The 13,361-nt window shown below is 42.1% G+C and overlaps 1 protein-coding gene across 3 annotated transcripts in view; it reads right to left on the bottom strand.

Annotated features, from left to right (window-relative positions):
* The window catches only part of ACSL3 (acyl-CoA synthetase long chain family member 3), a 140,851-nt gene that overhangs the window by 24,247 nt on the left and 103,243 nt on the right, over window positions 1–13,361 (bottom strand). For all 3 annotated transcript variants that reach the window (XM_073581136.1, XM_073581138.1, XM_073581137.1), the window contains exons 9-12: window positions 10,123–10,262; window positions 8,379–8,551; window positions 5,643–5,717; window positions 3,236–3,427 (exon numbers count right to left, since the gene is read on the bottom strand). In XM_073581136.1, coding sequence (XP_073437237.1) covers window positions 3,236–3,427; window positions 5,643–5,717; window positions 8,379–8,551; window positions 10,123–10,262 — 580 coding nt within the window. The remainder of the gene's footprint in view (window positions 1–3,235; window positions 3,428–5,642; window positions 5,718–8,378; window positions 8,552–10,122; window positions 10,263–13,361) is intronic.

Below are 13,361 nucleotides of genomic sequence, written 5' to 3'. Positions count from 1 at the left end.
AAGAGGTTTAGAATTAGACATGGTGAGCTAACCCACTAACAGTGCCAGACGGTTAGGGGACACAGAGCTGAGGAGGGTGTTAGTCTGCAGAGCTACTCACAGAACCGGTGTCCTGAAGAGACTTCCAGCTATGGGGCTGCGTAACTTGCTTGGGTCTGCGAGTCCTACAGGCAGGAAAAGGCGACCGGCTCACAGGCTGAGGAAAAATGGCGGCAGCCTGAGGAAAAACGCTCCCTCCTGAAGCAGTGGGCGGTCATTAGCTCACTGTGGGTTTGGAAAGGGGGGAGCGAACCGCTCTTTCAGGGGTACAAAGATGGCGCTGTCAAACTCCTATAGGAGGATTGGGAGGAGTGGGCGGGGCCATGCGCCATCTCCAGTCTCTGAATGGAGCTGTGGGGGGCGTAGGACGGGCAGGAATAGAAGCTGGGGCCTGGATTAGAGCCGGCGGCCGCCGGAGGGGGCGGGGCGGCGCAGAGGCCTCACTGGAAACGCAAAATCGCGGCGGTAAGCCCCAGCTCGACCCCAGGAAGAGGAGGATGAGCCGCACAGTAGAAACAGGAAGCCCTACACGTATTTTCCTGTGCTCCTTTCCACCGCAGTGGGGGGAAGAACTACTAAGGGCCCAGTCTGAGTTAGTTGGGGAGGGTATATTTGCCTTCCGTAGTCTTCTCCTAAAGGGGTACTTGAGGAAGAGATGAGGTACCTCTTATCCCGGGGAAGAATCAGGACGTCCACGTGAAAAAGACTTCCTTGTGGACGTCCGTGTCTCCATTGACCGACAGGCTCTGGTGGGCGAGTGGGTAGGAGATGGGGCTAGGATCGGTCTGGGTCGCCTGGACACGTGTTATGATTGGGTCACCGAGGAGGAAAACAAAACCAAGCTACGTCACAGAAAACCAGAGTGGTTGGTAACTACGTGGATTGCAGACCCCTGATCCTAACCACACAACTAACAGCAGCCGTGGAGCGTACCTACGATGATTCTAGACGCCTCGTCACAGCCTAAATAAGCCTAAAGCAAGAAAAGGGGAAATCTAAACTGCCCCAGAGCAGACCCCAAAGGAATAGACAGAACCCACACATGTATTGACGGTGAAACAAGATGAAAGCACAAACACAGGTAGGAAAATAGGCTAAGCAAACGATGGGGCCCACACTAACTAGAAAGGACAGGAAAGGAAAGATACTGTCTGCAATCACGCCAAAAAACCCTGTAAAAATGTCCAACACTTCTGATAGCAAAAAAACCCTGAAGTCACTAGACTTCACCCACTATATCAGCACTCTGGCACCCCAGTTGGTGGGGTGTATACTGCAGAGGAGGAGCTAACTTTTTTATGTGCATAGTGTCAGCCCCCTAGTGGCAGCAGCATACACCCCATGGTTCCTGTGTCCCCCAATGAAGCGATGGAGAAATACACTTATTCATTTCTGTCATGCCACTTTGCATTAATTGCTGAAAATGAACTGAAGGGTTAATAAACTACCTGACAGCAGTTTTCAATATGTCAGGGGGTGCAGCTTTTAAAAAGGCATAACTTTTGGGGGTTTTCCAATATATAGGACCCCCAAAGTCAATTCAAACCTGGTTAGGGGTCCCTAAAAAAAAAATGTTGTAAATTTCCTTGATAAAATGAAAAATTACTGCTACATTTTTAAACCTCCTAAAATGCTAACAAAATAAAAGAACATTTTACAAATGGTGCTGATGTAAAGCAGGCATGTGGGAAATATTATTTATGAATGTTTTTGTGTGGTATGACAATCTGGATTAAAGGGATAAGCATTAAAAGTTTGAAAATTGCTAATTTTTTAACATTTTTCTCAAATTTCTGATTTTTTTTATAAATAAAAACAAAACATATTGACCTAAATTTATCGTTATCATAAAGTACGATGTGTCATGAAAAAACAACCTCAAAATCCCTGGGATTTGTTGAAGCGTTCCACAGTTATTACCACATAAAGTGACACTGGTCAGATTTCAACAATTTGGCTCCGTCACTAAGGGGTTAAACATTCCAAAAATTCCTGTGAAGCACATGAAGGGTTAATAAACTTCTTGAATGTGGGTTTGAGCACCTTCAGGGGTGCAGTTTTTAGAATGCTGTCACTTTTGGGTATTTTGTATCATATAGACCCCTCAAAGTCACTTCAAATGTGATGTGGTCCCTATAAAAAATGGTGTTGTAAAAAAGAGAAATCGCTGGTCAAATTTTAACCCTTATAACTTCCTAACAAAAAAAAAAAATTTGGTTACAAAATTGTGCTGATGTAAAGTAAAACATGTGGGAAATGTTACTTAAGTATTTTATGTGACATATTTCTGTGATTTAAGGGCATGAAAATTCAAAGTTGAAAAATTGCGAAATTTTCAAAATTTTCGCCAAATTTCCATTTTTTCACAAATAAATGCAAGTCAAATCAAAGAAATTTTACCACTAACATGAAATAAAATATTTCACGAGAAAACAAAGTCAGAATCACCAGGATCCATGGAAGCGTTCCAGAGTTATTACCTCATAAAGGGACAGTGGTCACAATGTTAAAATTGGCCCGGTCATTAACATGCACACCACCCTCGGGGGTAAAGGGATTAAATAATGGCCACCTGATTCACACCTGTTTCTTCACAGAATGATTTGACCTCACTAATTGATCTCCACACTGCTATTATTTTGAACACCCCCCTTTCAATGAATTATTCTAATACACAAATCTACTCCATCAACTGGTAAATTGACATGTGGCAATATAATTTATACCAAAAACAGTGATTAGTCTGGTTAGTCATGTTGGACTGCTATCATTTTGAACACTACTGTATATGAAAACTGCCCAATGTTATCAAACGAAAAATGCTGACAAAAGGTTTAAAAAATATATATATATTTGTGCTTCAGAAATTGACATTTTGGAGTTTTTATTGGGTGACACAAAAGGAAATACCCATGCCCCCTACATGAAGAATCTAAGAACCGACTACAGATCCTAAGCGATGAAACAAATCTCATCACCCCCTTTTACAATATATGCCCACCCAGAAGCTCCTGGGCAGGGCATAGGAGAAAGTTCCAGAGGCAACCAGGAGTGGGACCCGAATATCTCTGCAGCACTGGAACCATAAAGCTTGCAGGGACGAAAAAAAGAGACGATTTTTTGGCAAAAATGAACTTGTTAGCTTCATGTTAAAATGAAATATAGAAGAATGTTTGACTCACTGGTTAACACTTACCAATTATTTTTAGGCAGCCGTCAGAGTGGAATTCTCCGATATCCCCAGTGCAGAACCAGCGCTGGCCATTTTTGTCCACTAGAAAGTCTTCCTTGGTCTTCTGCTGGTTTTTGTAGTATCCCATGGTCACATTGGGGCCACCGATGAGAATCTCTCCCCTGGGACAAGGTTTGTCAGTGTTGAAGTAGCCGCCTAATTGATGAAATGAGTTGTACATTAGGATGGTGAAAAGGAAAAACTAACTTTTATGCTCAACACGGAGTAAGAAATTAGGAAACATGATAGCAATGGGAATATGCATTTAGTAGCTCCTACTGAGATTAATCACCTAAAGGGAACACTTATTACATCCTATCGTGGGAAACGGCATTAAGGACATTAAAAGCAGAAAGTCTCATGGAAAAAATATATATAGAGTGTGGAAAAAAGTATTTAGTCAGCCACCGATTGTGCAAGTTCTCCCACTTAAAAAGATGAGCGAGGCCTGTAATTGACATCATAGGTAGACCACAACTATGAGAGTCAAAATGAGAAAACAAATTCAGAAATCACCTTGTCTGATTTTTGCAAGATTTATTTTGCAAATTATCGTGGAAAATAAGTATTTGGTCATTAACAAAAGTTAATCTCAATATTTCGTTATATATCCTTTGTTGGCAATTACAGAGGTCAACGTTTTCTGTAAGTCTTCACAAGGTTGGCACACACTGTTGGTGGTACTGTGTTGCTCTCTGCCAGTCTGTAGCTTTGTTGTCCCCAATGTCTGCTGCTTGACCTTGTTGTAATGGACTGCCGGCTTAGAAATTTTAAGGATGGAGGCAACATGACGCTCACTGTATCCCTCTGCTAGTAAAGCCAGAATTGAGCCCTTCTTTTCCTCACTCAAGACTTTTCTTTTCAACTCCTTTGGCATGGCTAAAAGTTTTTTTTTCATTCCTATTAGTTTTGGGATATTACTAGCACTTGTTTAGCCATCCAGCTTGTCCTATTGCAAGAGGATTGTGAACACCACAGCAGACTTAGTTCAGGTGATCACCTAATCAGAAACACATTAAGTGGAAGGAGGTGTACTCTGTTTGGAATTCAACTGACACTAGAATGGAATGGCTGCCAGACATGTAGAGAAGCTGATTTTTATAAAACTGTGCAGTGGTCTCTATAAATATATATATACGGTATATACACTGGCATTTGAGTGTAAGGATGAGATTTAGTGGCAAAGCCATACTAAAACTAACAGGTCAGGCAAAACACCTAGAGTATTTCTTTAAGTATTAAAGATACTAATATTTCAAATTGTTTTTTCAGCCGCAATCAGGACAACCTCACGACAGGTCATGTCTATTACGTTCCCTCGAGGAAGGATATGTATTGCATTTTCCATTGCAATTTTGGGAGCAAAATATCTATCACATATTACTGCAGCAGTGTTGTGAATGAGATTTCTCAAAATCCCATGTTCATGCTGCAGGGAAGATCCACAAAATAGCTGGAATATCAATTATGTTGCAGATATCACAGATTTCATATTGTGCAATGCAAATTAGGACAAAAAAACGACAAAACTTATCAAATTTATTTAGCATTTTTGCAGATTTTTTTTTAAAGCATATTCATCATGTGATTTCACAATACAAACTGTATGGATTACTAAATATTAAGAAAAAAAATAAAATGATAATAAACACTACACCAAGGAAAAGGTAACAGTTCATGTAAATAGCATAAGGCGCTTAGATAACACTATATTGATCAAAAAAAGCATAAAAGCTATCCCACCAAGACAAGGTGTACCCATCGGGACGATCCTAACATGTCTCCAGTATTAAAACTTTGTGAATGTGAATAAAGGCAGAGCAAAACAGGGCCCCAACTGAGACACCCATCCATGGGAAGCTAAGAAATACTTAGATCAGAAAGGGGAGCTAGGCCTCCTGTTAGTACAAAGCACAAGAGATCACAGCAAAACCAAATACGGTAAATGAGCCGGATTATAAAATAGTAGATTAAATAGATCTCTTAGACCCGATGAGACTGGTGGATTTATTTTGAAAATACTTGTCAGAAATCTGATATTAAGATTAGCTTGGCTCATAAAATTCAAAGTTTCATAACAGACAGGAAAACTTTCAAGAAGGATTATTCAGCCATTCTGACATTGATTTTCAAAGTAAGTACAACACTCTTCTAAGATTTATTTAATAATGTATGCAAATTCTATTGAGAAACCTGGTGGCAGATCCTCTTTAGAGTAACTTCACACAATGAGAACCATTTGTTGTCTTATTACTGGAGATCATTAAACTTGGAAAAAACATTTCAGTTAGGATGGAAATCTTTCAGGGGTTTTTTTTTTTATGTCATTTACACTTTTCTAGAAATATAAATTCTATGTGGCTTAAATCACCTTCATCCCAGTTCTTAAGTTTTATCTCACAGCAGACTAAAGGTGCTCCCACTCTGCCCGTACTGTAGTCGCACACTGAAAAATAAGCAATATCCAAAAATTAATGCTTTTGTATCATTTGTACCCACACATTAGAACTTCATTAAACTCGAATGAAAACTCTTTTAAACATTTAAAGAAAATGTAATGAGCGCATTCCCTTAGTGATAAACCAATGACTATAAAACCAAATCATGCAGAGCAGCACTCACATAGCTTAAAAGAGGCCATGCCTAGCCAAAAGAGGCCATGCCTAGCCAAAAGAGGCCATGCCTAGCCAAAAGAGGCCATGCCTAGCCAAAAGAGGCCATGCCTAGCCAAAAGAGGCCATGCTTAGCCAAAAGAGGCCATGCTTAGCCAAAAGAGGCCATGCTTAGCCAAAAGAGGCCATGCTTAGCCAAAAGAGGCCATGCTTAGCCAAAAGAGGCCATGCTTAGCCAAAAGAGGCCATGCTTAGCCAAAAGAGGCCATGCTTAGCCAAAAGAGGCCATGCTTAGCCAAAAGAGGCCATGCTTAGCCAAAAGAGGCCATGCTTAGCCAAAAGAGGCCATGCTTAGCCAAAAGAGGCCATGCTTAGCAAAAAGAGGCCATGCTTAGCAAAAAGAGGCCATGCTTAGCAAAAAGAGGCCATGCTTAGCAAAAAGAGGCCATGCTTAGCAAAAAGAGGCCATGCTTAGCAAAAAGAGGCCATGCTTAGCAAAAAGAGGCCATGCTTAGCAAAAAGAGGCCATGCTTAGCAAAAAGAGGCCATGCTTAGCAAAAAGAGGCCATGCTTAGCAAAAAGAGGCCATGCTTAGCAAAAAGAGGCCATGCTTAGCAAAAAGAGGCCATGCTTAGCAAAAAGAGGCCATGCATAGCCAAAAGAGGCCATGCTTAGCCAAAAGAGGCCATGCTTAGCCAAAAGAGGCCATGCTTAGCCAAAAGAGGCCATGCTTAGCCAAAAGAGGCCATGCTTAGCAAAAAGAGGCCATGCTTAGCAAAAAGAGGCCATGCTTAGCAAAAAGAGGCCATGCTTAGCAAAAAGAGGCCATGCTTAGCCTAAATGATGTTATCTGGTTAAAAGGATTCTCCAGGCTTCGAACAAAATTCTGCATTTACTGTATGTGACTGCAGAATCATATGGTGCAAGCTCTGTCACCAACCCCATATGCCAGTAGCTGGACATAGGGTGGCATGTATGTATTTTGCATATTTACAATCACAAGCCATAGTTCTATTGAGAGAAGACAGACACACCTGGTCCACATGTGACCATAAGTATGAAAATCACATACATGCAGCCACAGGACCACCGGCTCACAACAAGAGTTCGAACCAAACCGCTGTCATGATTCAGCAATCTGCAGTCAGAGTGACTTTTGTCCCAAGCCTGGACAACCCCTTTAATATATATTTTTTCTATTTAACAATTGAGTGCTGCTGTCCATCATTTCCCTTTATACTGTATAATCAAGTAGGGATACAGACCAAACCCACAAGGAGGAGGGCGCTATAGCTGTCCACTTATACTTATGAGCGAATGTGCTCGATAAGGTGTTATCTGAGCATGCTCAGGTGCTAACAGAGTGTCTTCGGTGTGCTCGAAAAATAAGTTTGAGTCCCCGTGGCTGTTCGACAGCCACAGCACATGCAGAGATTGCTTGTTTGTTAGTCAATCCAAGTATGTGTCGTAGCTGTCGAACAGCCACGAGACATGCTGCCGCGGGGACTAGAACGTATTTTTTGAGCATGCCGAAGACACTTGGTTAGCACCTGAGCATGCTTGGATAACACCTTGTCCCGGCCCGTTCGCTCATCGCTTTTCAGAATACTTTTAATCAGGGCTGTGGAGTCGGAGTCGTGGAGTCGGAGTCGGTGCTCATTTTGGTGGAGTCGGAGTCGGAGTTGGAGTCGGTATAAAATGGACCGACTCCGACTCCTAAAATATATAATAAATTGGGTACAGTAGTTCAATGCAGGATGTGCTGAATATTTTTTCATAGGAGTTTGGGAAAGTTATGAAATGTCCTATAAATGGCTGTTATATTCCTGATCTAAGGCTACATTCACACACAGCATTTTTCCTGTGTTTTTTGAGGATACGTTTTTCAGCTGCAAAAGCTGATCATCTTTTTAAAAAAAACTGCATCACCTGAAAGGTTTTTGAGCTCATAGATAATGTTTTCAATAGCAAGAGCAGATTAGAAATCTGCTCTATCTATATATCCATTTATCCATATCTGTCTATCCATATCGTATCTGTACCAAAAAGAATGAAAACCGGGTAGTACACCAATATATATTCTGTTCTATCTAAATATCTTGATTATTGGATCATAAAAATGATTAAATGTCTGAGGTTCACATTGTACTACAATAAATTTTTCACTTAAATATAAGCAATATGTGTGGGAGTCGGAGTCGGAGTCGGAGTTGGAGTCGGTGTAAGGGAAATTGAGGAGTCGGAGTCGCAGGTTTGGCTTACCGACTCCACAGCCCTGCTTTTAATAATGACTTTAAAAAAAAAAATAAGCTCCTGGGGCTGAAGAGCAGGAGTTTACTTGCTTGCAGCTCCACCACTAGAGAAATGCAGTAGTACACAGTTCCCAATAAAATGAATGAACTATCTGTAATGCAAGGATGTACCGTCTACCCAAAAGTGAGAGAACCCCTCCATTAAATGAAAACCTGTTCGTTATGACTCAAGTCCACACTCACTCTCTGTGATTGTGCCGGCACCGCACGTCTCGGTAAGGCCATACCCTTGACCAACTGGGCAGCAAAAGCAGATGTTCATGAAGCGTTGGGTGGTAGCGGAAAGAGGTGCCCCACCAGAAAGCAGGACCCTCATCTTTCCGCCTAGTAACTTCCTCACTTTCCGAAATACAATCCTGTAGAGACGGAAAGATTGCAAAATATTATTAGCAGATGATCAGTCAAAGGATCCTTTATTTTAGGTACTCGCACTAACCGTCCAGTACCAATACACTAAGTTAAGGAGGTCTTCTATGCATGAGTAAATGCGTTATACAGCTCAGGAAATAACAAATATGCTTGCACTTCTGTAGACAGATAACATAGGATTTAGCCGACCCGTACTCTGGAGAAGGGTCATTTACCCAGCAGGGTCATTCTTTGCCTGAACTGAATTCTGCCAGACAACAGCTGGGAAAGGCCATTACATTGGGGATTTTTAGAAGAAAGAGGAAAACACACACGGAACTGCAGAGGACTACAGTCACTCCATCTTGTCAACTCTAGACTTAACACTAAGCCATTAAGAGATCCAGGCCGAGACGCTGCTCTTCCCTAAATGATGACTTCTTGGAGCTCTGCTTACAAAGTCACGCCATACTGCGCCTCTCGGTGGCCTCATTTTTCCCAGCTTAGCTATATTCACCTTACTAAGGTCATTTAGATCCTACTGGTTATACAGATCCCTTGTCAGCGTAACGACACCATTTATAGAGAAAATGAAACCTACTGATTTTATCACACTCACATTGGCCGGTAGACTAGAATCCATATAGGCTATGCAGCCACTAACAAGGGGATCAAAAGTATGGAGATTGCGCCAAATTTGGATGCCAAAGCAAAATTTTCAGATATCAGTGCACCATGTTTTTTTATGCGAAAACACAATATCATACCAAGAATGAGCAGAGACAGATAGACATGTCTGCAGGAGACGAGGTTTCCTCACGCACAATCCAGATACCCAACACGTAGAGAGCGGCTCAAGTGTGACTTGGATTACTGGCTTTTAAATTGGAAGTGAACATTCAGAAACTTTATGACATGTCATAGAGACCAGCGGTGCTCACCTCAGAGGCTGAAATGAACCACAAGTACAGGGATGCTGGCCCTGCACTTACAACTCTCCACCCCTCTCTTCCCGCCAACCGTTGTCCACCAGTCACTGAATGACAGGTCACTTGTCTGGGTGACCTGCCTTCACTGTCGGATATCATGAGCAAGTGCAGTCAGTCCCTGGGACAGCGTATGCCATCAAAACACCATCAGCATTGAGAACGCGTGTGCCGCCCTAGGAAATGATGATACCGGTGCGAGATCTCCAGCCAGGAAGGCAGATCACTCGTAAAAGAGTGTCCTGTCATTCAGTAACCAGCGGACAGGTGTGAAAAAGGGAGACAGGAAGAACTGTAAGTGCTCGGACAGGCCCCCTGCACTTGTGGCTCATCAATATTGAAATTGGAAAAGTGATTACTCCGAAATGGAATAAAGGACTGAAAAAACAAAGGTACGGAGTCAATCTGCTTTACAGGGAGCTAACACGTTAGATCAGTGGGGGCACTAAAAGGTTCCTTTTATAGTGCAGTTACACTTTACCCAGGGGTCATCCTCCCTGTTGCGATTTCCCTATGGATTCTATAACAAAGAGTATGCGGAAAGGGTTGAAAAAAAAACAGAAAAAGAAGGAATATTGAGGAGGAACTCTCACCTATCACACAGCGGAGTGCTGTAACCTCTCATGATCTGCTTCATTTTATAGTTGTATGCAAGGGAGAACAGACCTTTCTGAACAGGACTCATGGTGGCCACTTTACTCATGACGTTCTTATAGATGCGGTCCATGATTTCCTAAAAAGACAATGTGGTACTCAACACAAAAAACAAACATTCTACTTCTTTAACCAGTTAAGGTAAATAAGACGTGAGCAATGCTGAGATAGAAGCAAAGGAATAATGAAAATGTAGCTCTAATAACTATAATAATTGCTATAAATATTATAGTAGCATGTAAAAGTTTGGGCACCCCTGGTCAAAATTCCTGTTATTGTGAAGCAAGCTGAAGATTAAATGAGCTCCAAGAGGCCTAGAAAGACTATCTATATATATATATATATATATATATATATATATATATATATATATATACACACACACACACACACACACACACACACACATACATATATACATATACATACATACACACATATATACACATATATATACACATACATGCATACAGGAAAAAAGTTCCTTCTCACCCCCATTGGAGGTGATCTTTGTTGTCCTTTCTCATTCTCGGGTCCTCTACCAGATGCCTGGGAGTTTGAGGGTTCTGCGCAGGATCTTAGTTGTTCTCAACATTGCACTTTTCTGGACAGAGAGCTCAGATGTTGCTCCTGGGATCTGTTGTAGCCATTCCTCCAACTTGGGGGTCACTGCTCCAAGTGCTCCTATCACCACTGGAATCGCTGTTGCCTTCACCTTCCACATCTTCGCCAGTTATCCTTTGAGGCCCTGGTATTTCTCCAGCTTCTCATATTCCTTCTTCCTGATGTTGCTGTCACTTGGCACTGCCACATCTATTATCATTGGTGTCCTCTGATCCTTGTCTACTATCACAATGTCTGGTTGGTTAGCCAACAACTGCTTATTCATCTGGATCTTGAAGTCCCACAGGATTTTAGCCCTTTCATTCTCCACCATTTTTTCTGGGGTCTCCCACCTGGACTTAGGGGGACTTATTCCATATGCTGTGCAGATGTTCCTGTATACAGTTCCCGCTACTTGGTTGTGGTGTTCAGTATACGCTGTTCCTGCTTGCATTTTGCATCCTGCCACTATGTGTTTGACGGTTTATGAGGTTTCTTTGCATAGTCTGCACCTTGGTCTTGTATTGTGTGGTAGATTCCTGCTTCTATGGATATGGTACTTAGTGCTTGCTCTTTTGCTGCTATGATTAGTGCCTCTGTGCTGTCTCGGAGTCCAGCTTTCTCCAGCCATTAGTAGGATTTCTCCATGACAGCCACCTCCATTATCTGTTGATGGTTCATCCCATGCAGTGGCTTGTCTTGCCATGGCGCTTCATGCTCCTGTTCTTCCTTCCAGATCTGTTGTTGTTGCAGCCTTAGGCTTTCTCTCAGCATCTCACCTTTTGGTGACATTTTTCTGATGTATTCCTGGATACTCCTTGTTTCATCCGTGATGGTGACTTGGATGCTTATCAAGCCTCGACCACCCTCCTTTCTGTTGGTATACAATCTTTGGGTGTTAGACATAGGGCGGAGACATCTATGCATTGTGAGGAGCTTTCGTGTGTTCACATCTGCAGCTTCCATCTCTTCTTTTGGCCAGCACACTATGCCAGCAGGGTATCTGATAACTGGCAGGGCATATGTATTGATGGCACAGATTTTATTCTTCCCGTTGTGCTGGTTCTTCAGGACCTGTCTTACCCTTTTGATGGTATTTGGATGTTGCGGCTTTTCTTGCCTCCTCCTCATGGTTACCATATCCCTGTGAGATGCTGAGCTACTTGTATCATGTCTGTATATCTGCTATGTGTCCTGCTGGTAATTCCACTCCATTGGCCTTGACCACCCTGCCTCTCTATTACCAACCAGCCCCACTTCTCCAGTCCGAAGGACATCCCAAAGTCTTCGCTGTAGATCCTTGTAAGGTGGATCAGTGAATTGATGTCATGTTCATTTTTTGCATACAGCTTGATGTCATCCATGTAGAGGAGGTGGCTGATGGTGCTTCCACTCTTGAACTTGTATCCATAGCCAGATTCTGTAATTATCTGACTGAGGGGGTTCAAGCCTATGCCTAACAGCATTGGGGACAGTGCATTACCTTGGTATATGCCACATTTTATGGCCACTTGTGCTAGTTGTCTTGAGTTGACTTCCAATGTTGTTCTCCATAGCCCCATTGATTTTCTGAGGAAGGTTCTTAATTTCCTGTTGACAATGTAGAGAGCCAAGCATTCATAGATCCATGTGTGTGGCATTGAGTCATAGGCTTTCCTGTATTCAATGCAGTCTTTGCTGAGATTGGTGTGTATGGATCTTGAGTCTTGAGCAACTGCTCTATCTACTAGGAGTTGGTGCTTAGAGCCTCTGGTGTTGGTCCCAATGCCTTTCTGAGCTGGCATAATGTACTGGTTCATATGGTTCTGTAGCTTGGTGGCTATGATGCCTGACAGGAGTTTCCATGTTGTCGTAAGGCAGGTTATTGGGTGGTAGTTGGATGGAACTGTTCCTTTGTGAGGATCCTAAAAGATCAGCACTGGTCTTCCTTGTATTAGCCAATCTGGGTGGAGGCCTGCTTCTAGCGGCTGGTTCATCTGCTTTGCCATGCGTTCATGTACTGCTGTTAATTTCTTTAGCCAGTAGGTGTAGATCATGTCTGGGCCAGGTGCTGCCCAGCACTTCATGTTCTTGACCCGCTGTTGGACGTCTGCTTCTGTAATGGTGACTGGCTCTTGCTCTAGGTGGTTGATGTGTTAAATTCTGAAATCTTGCAGATAGATCTATATATATATATATATATTTTTTTTTTATTTATAGAGAGATAGATAAATAGATAGAAATAGATAGAGATATAGATAGATAGAGATATAGATAGAGATATAGATTAATAGAGATATATAGATATATATTTGCATCAAGAATTTGTTGAAATTTCATTGAATCCATTTCTTCCCTCTACTCGTGAAATGTACGGGGTGCCATTGGCTGCAACACATCCCCAAAGCATGACTAATCCACCCCCATGCTTAATGGTAGGCGAGATGTTCTGTTCCTGAAATTCTGTGCCCTTTTCTCTCCACACATACCTTTTATCATTGTGGCCAAATAGTTCTATTTTAGCCTCATTGGTCCACAGGACTTGTTTTCAAAATGCATCAGGATTATTTAGATGTTCTTTTGCATACTTCTGACA

The sequence above is a fragment of the Dendrobates tinctorius genome, unplaced genomic scaffold (assembly GCF_039654945.1).
Source record: "Dendrobates tinctorius isolate UK_male_01 unplaced genomic scaffold, ASM3965494v1 ptg000069l, whole genome shotgun sequence".
Classification (NCBI taxonomy): domain Eukaryota; kingdom Metazoa; phylum Chordata; class Amphibia; order Anura; family Dendrobatidae; genus Dendrobates; species Dendrobates tinctorius.
Note: the sequence above shows the minus strand (reverse complement) of the source record. Positions and strands in the feature narration are given on the sequence as shown.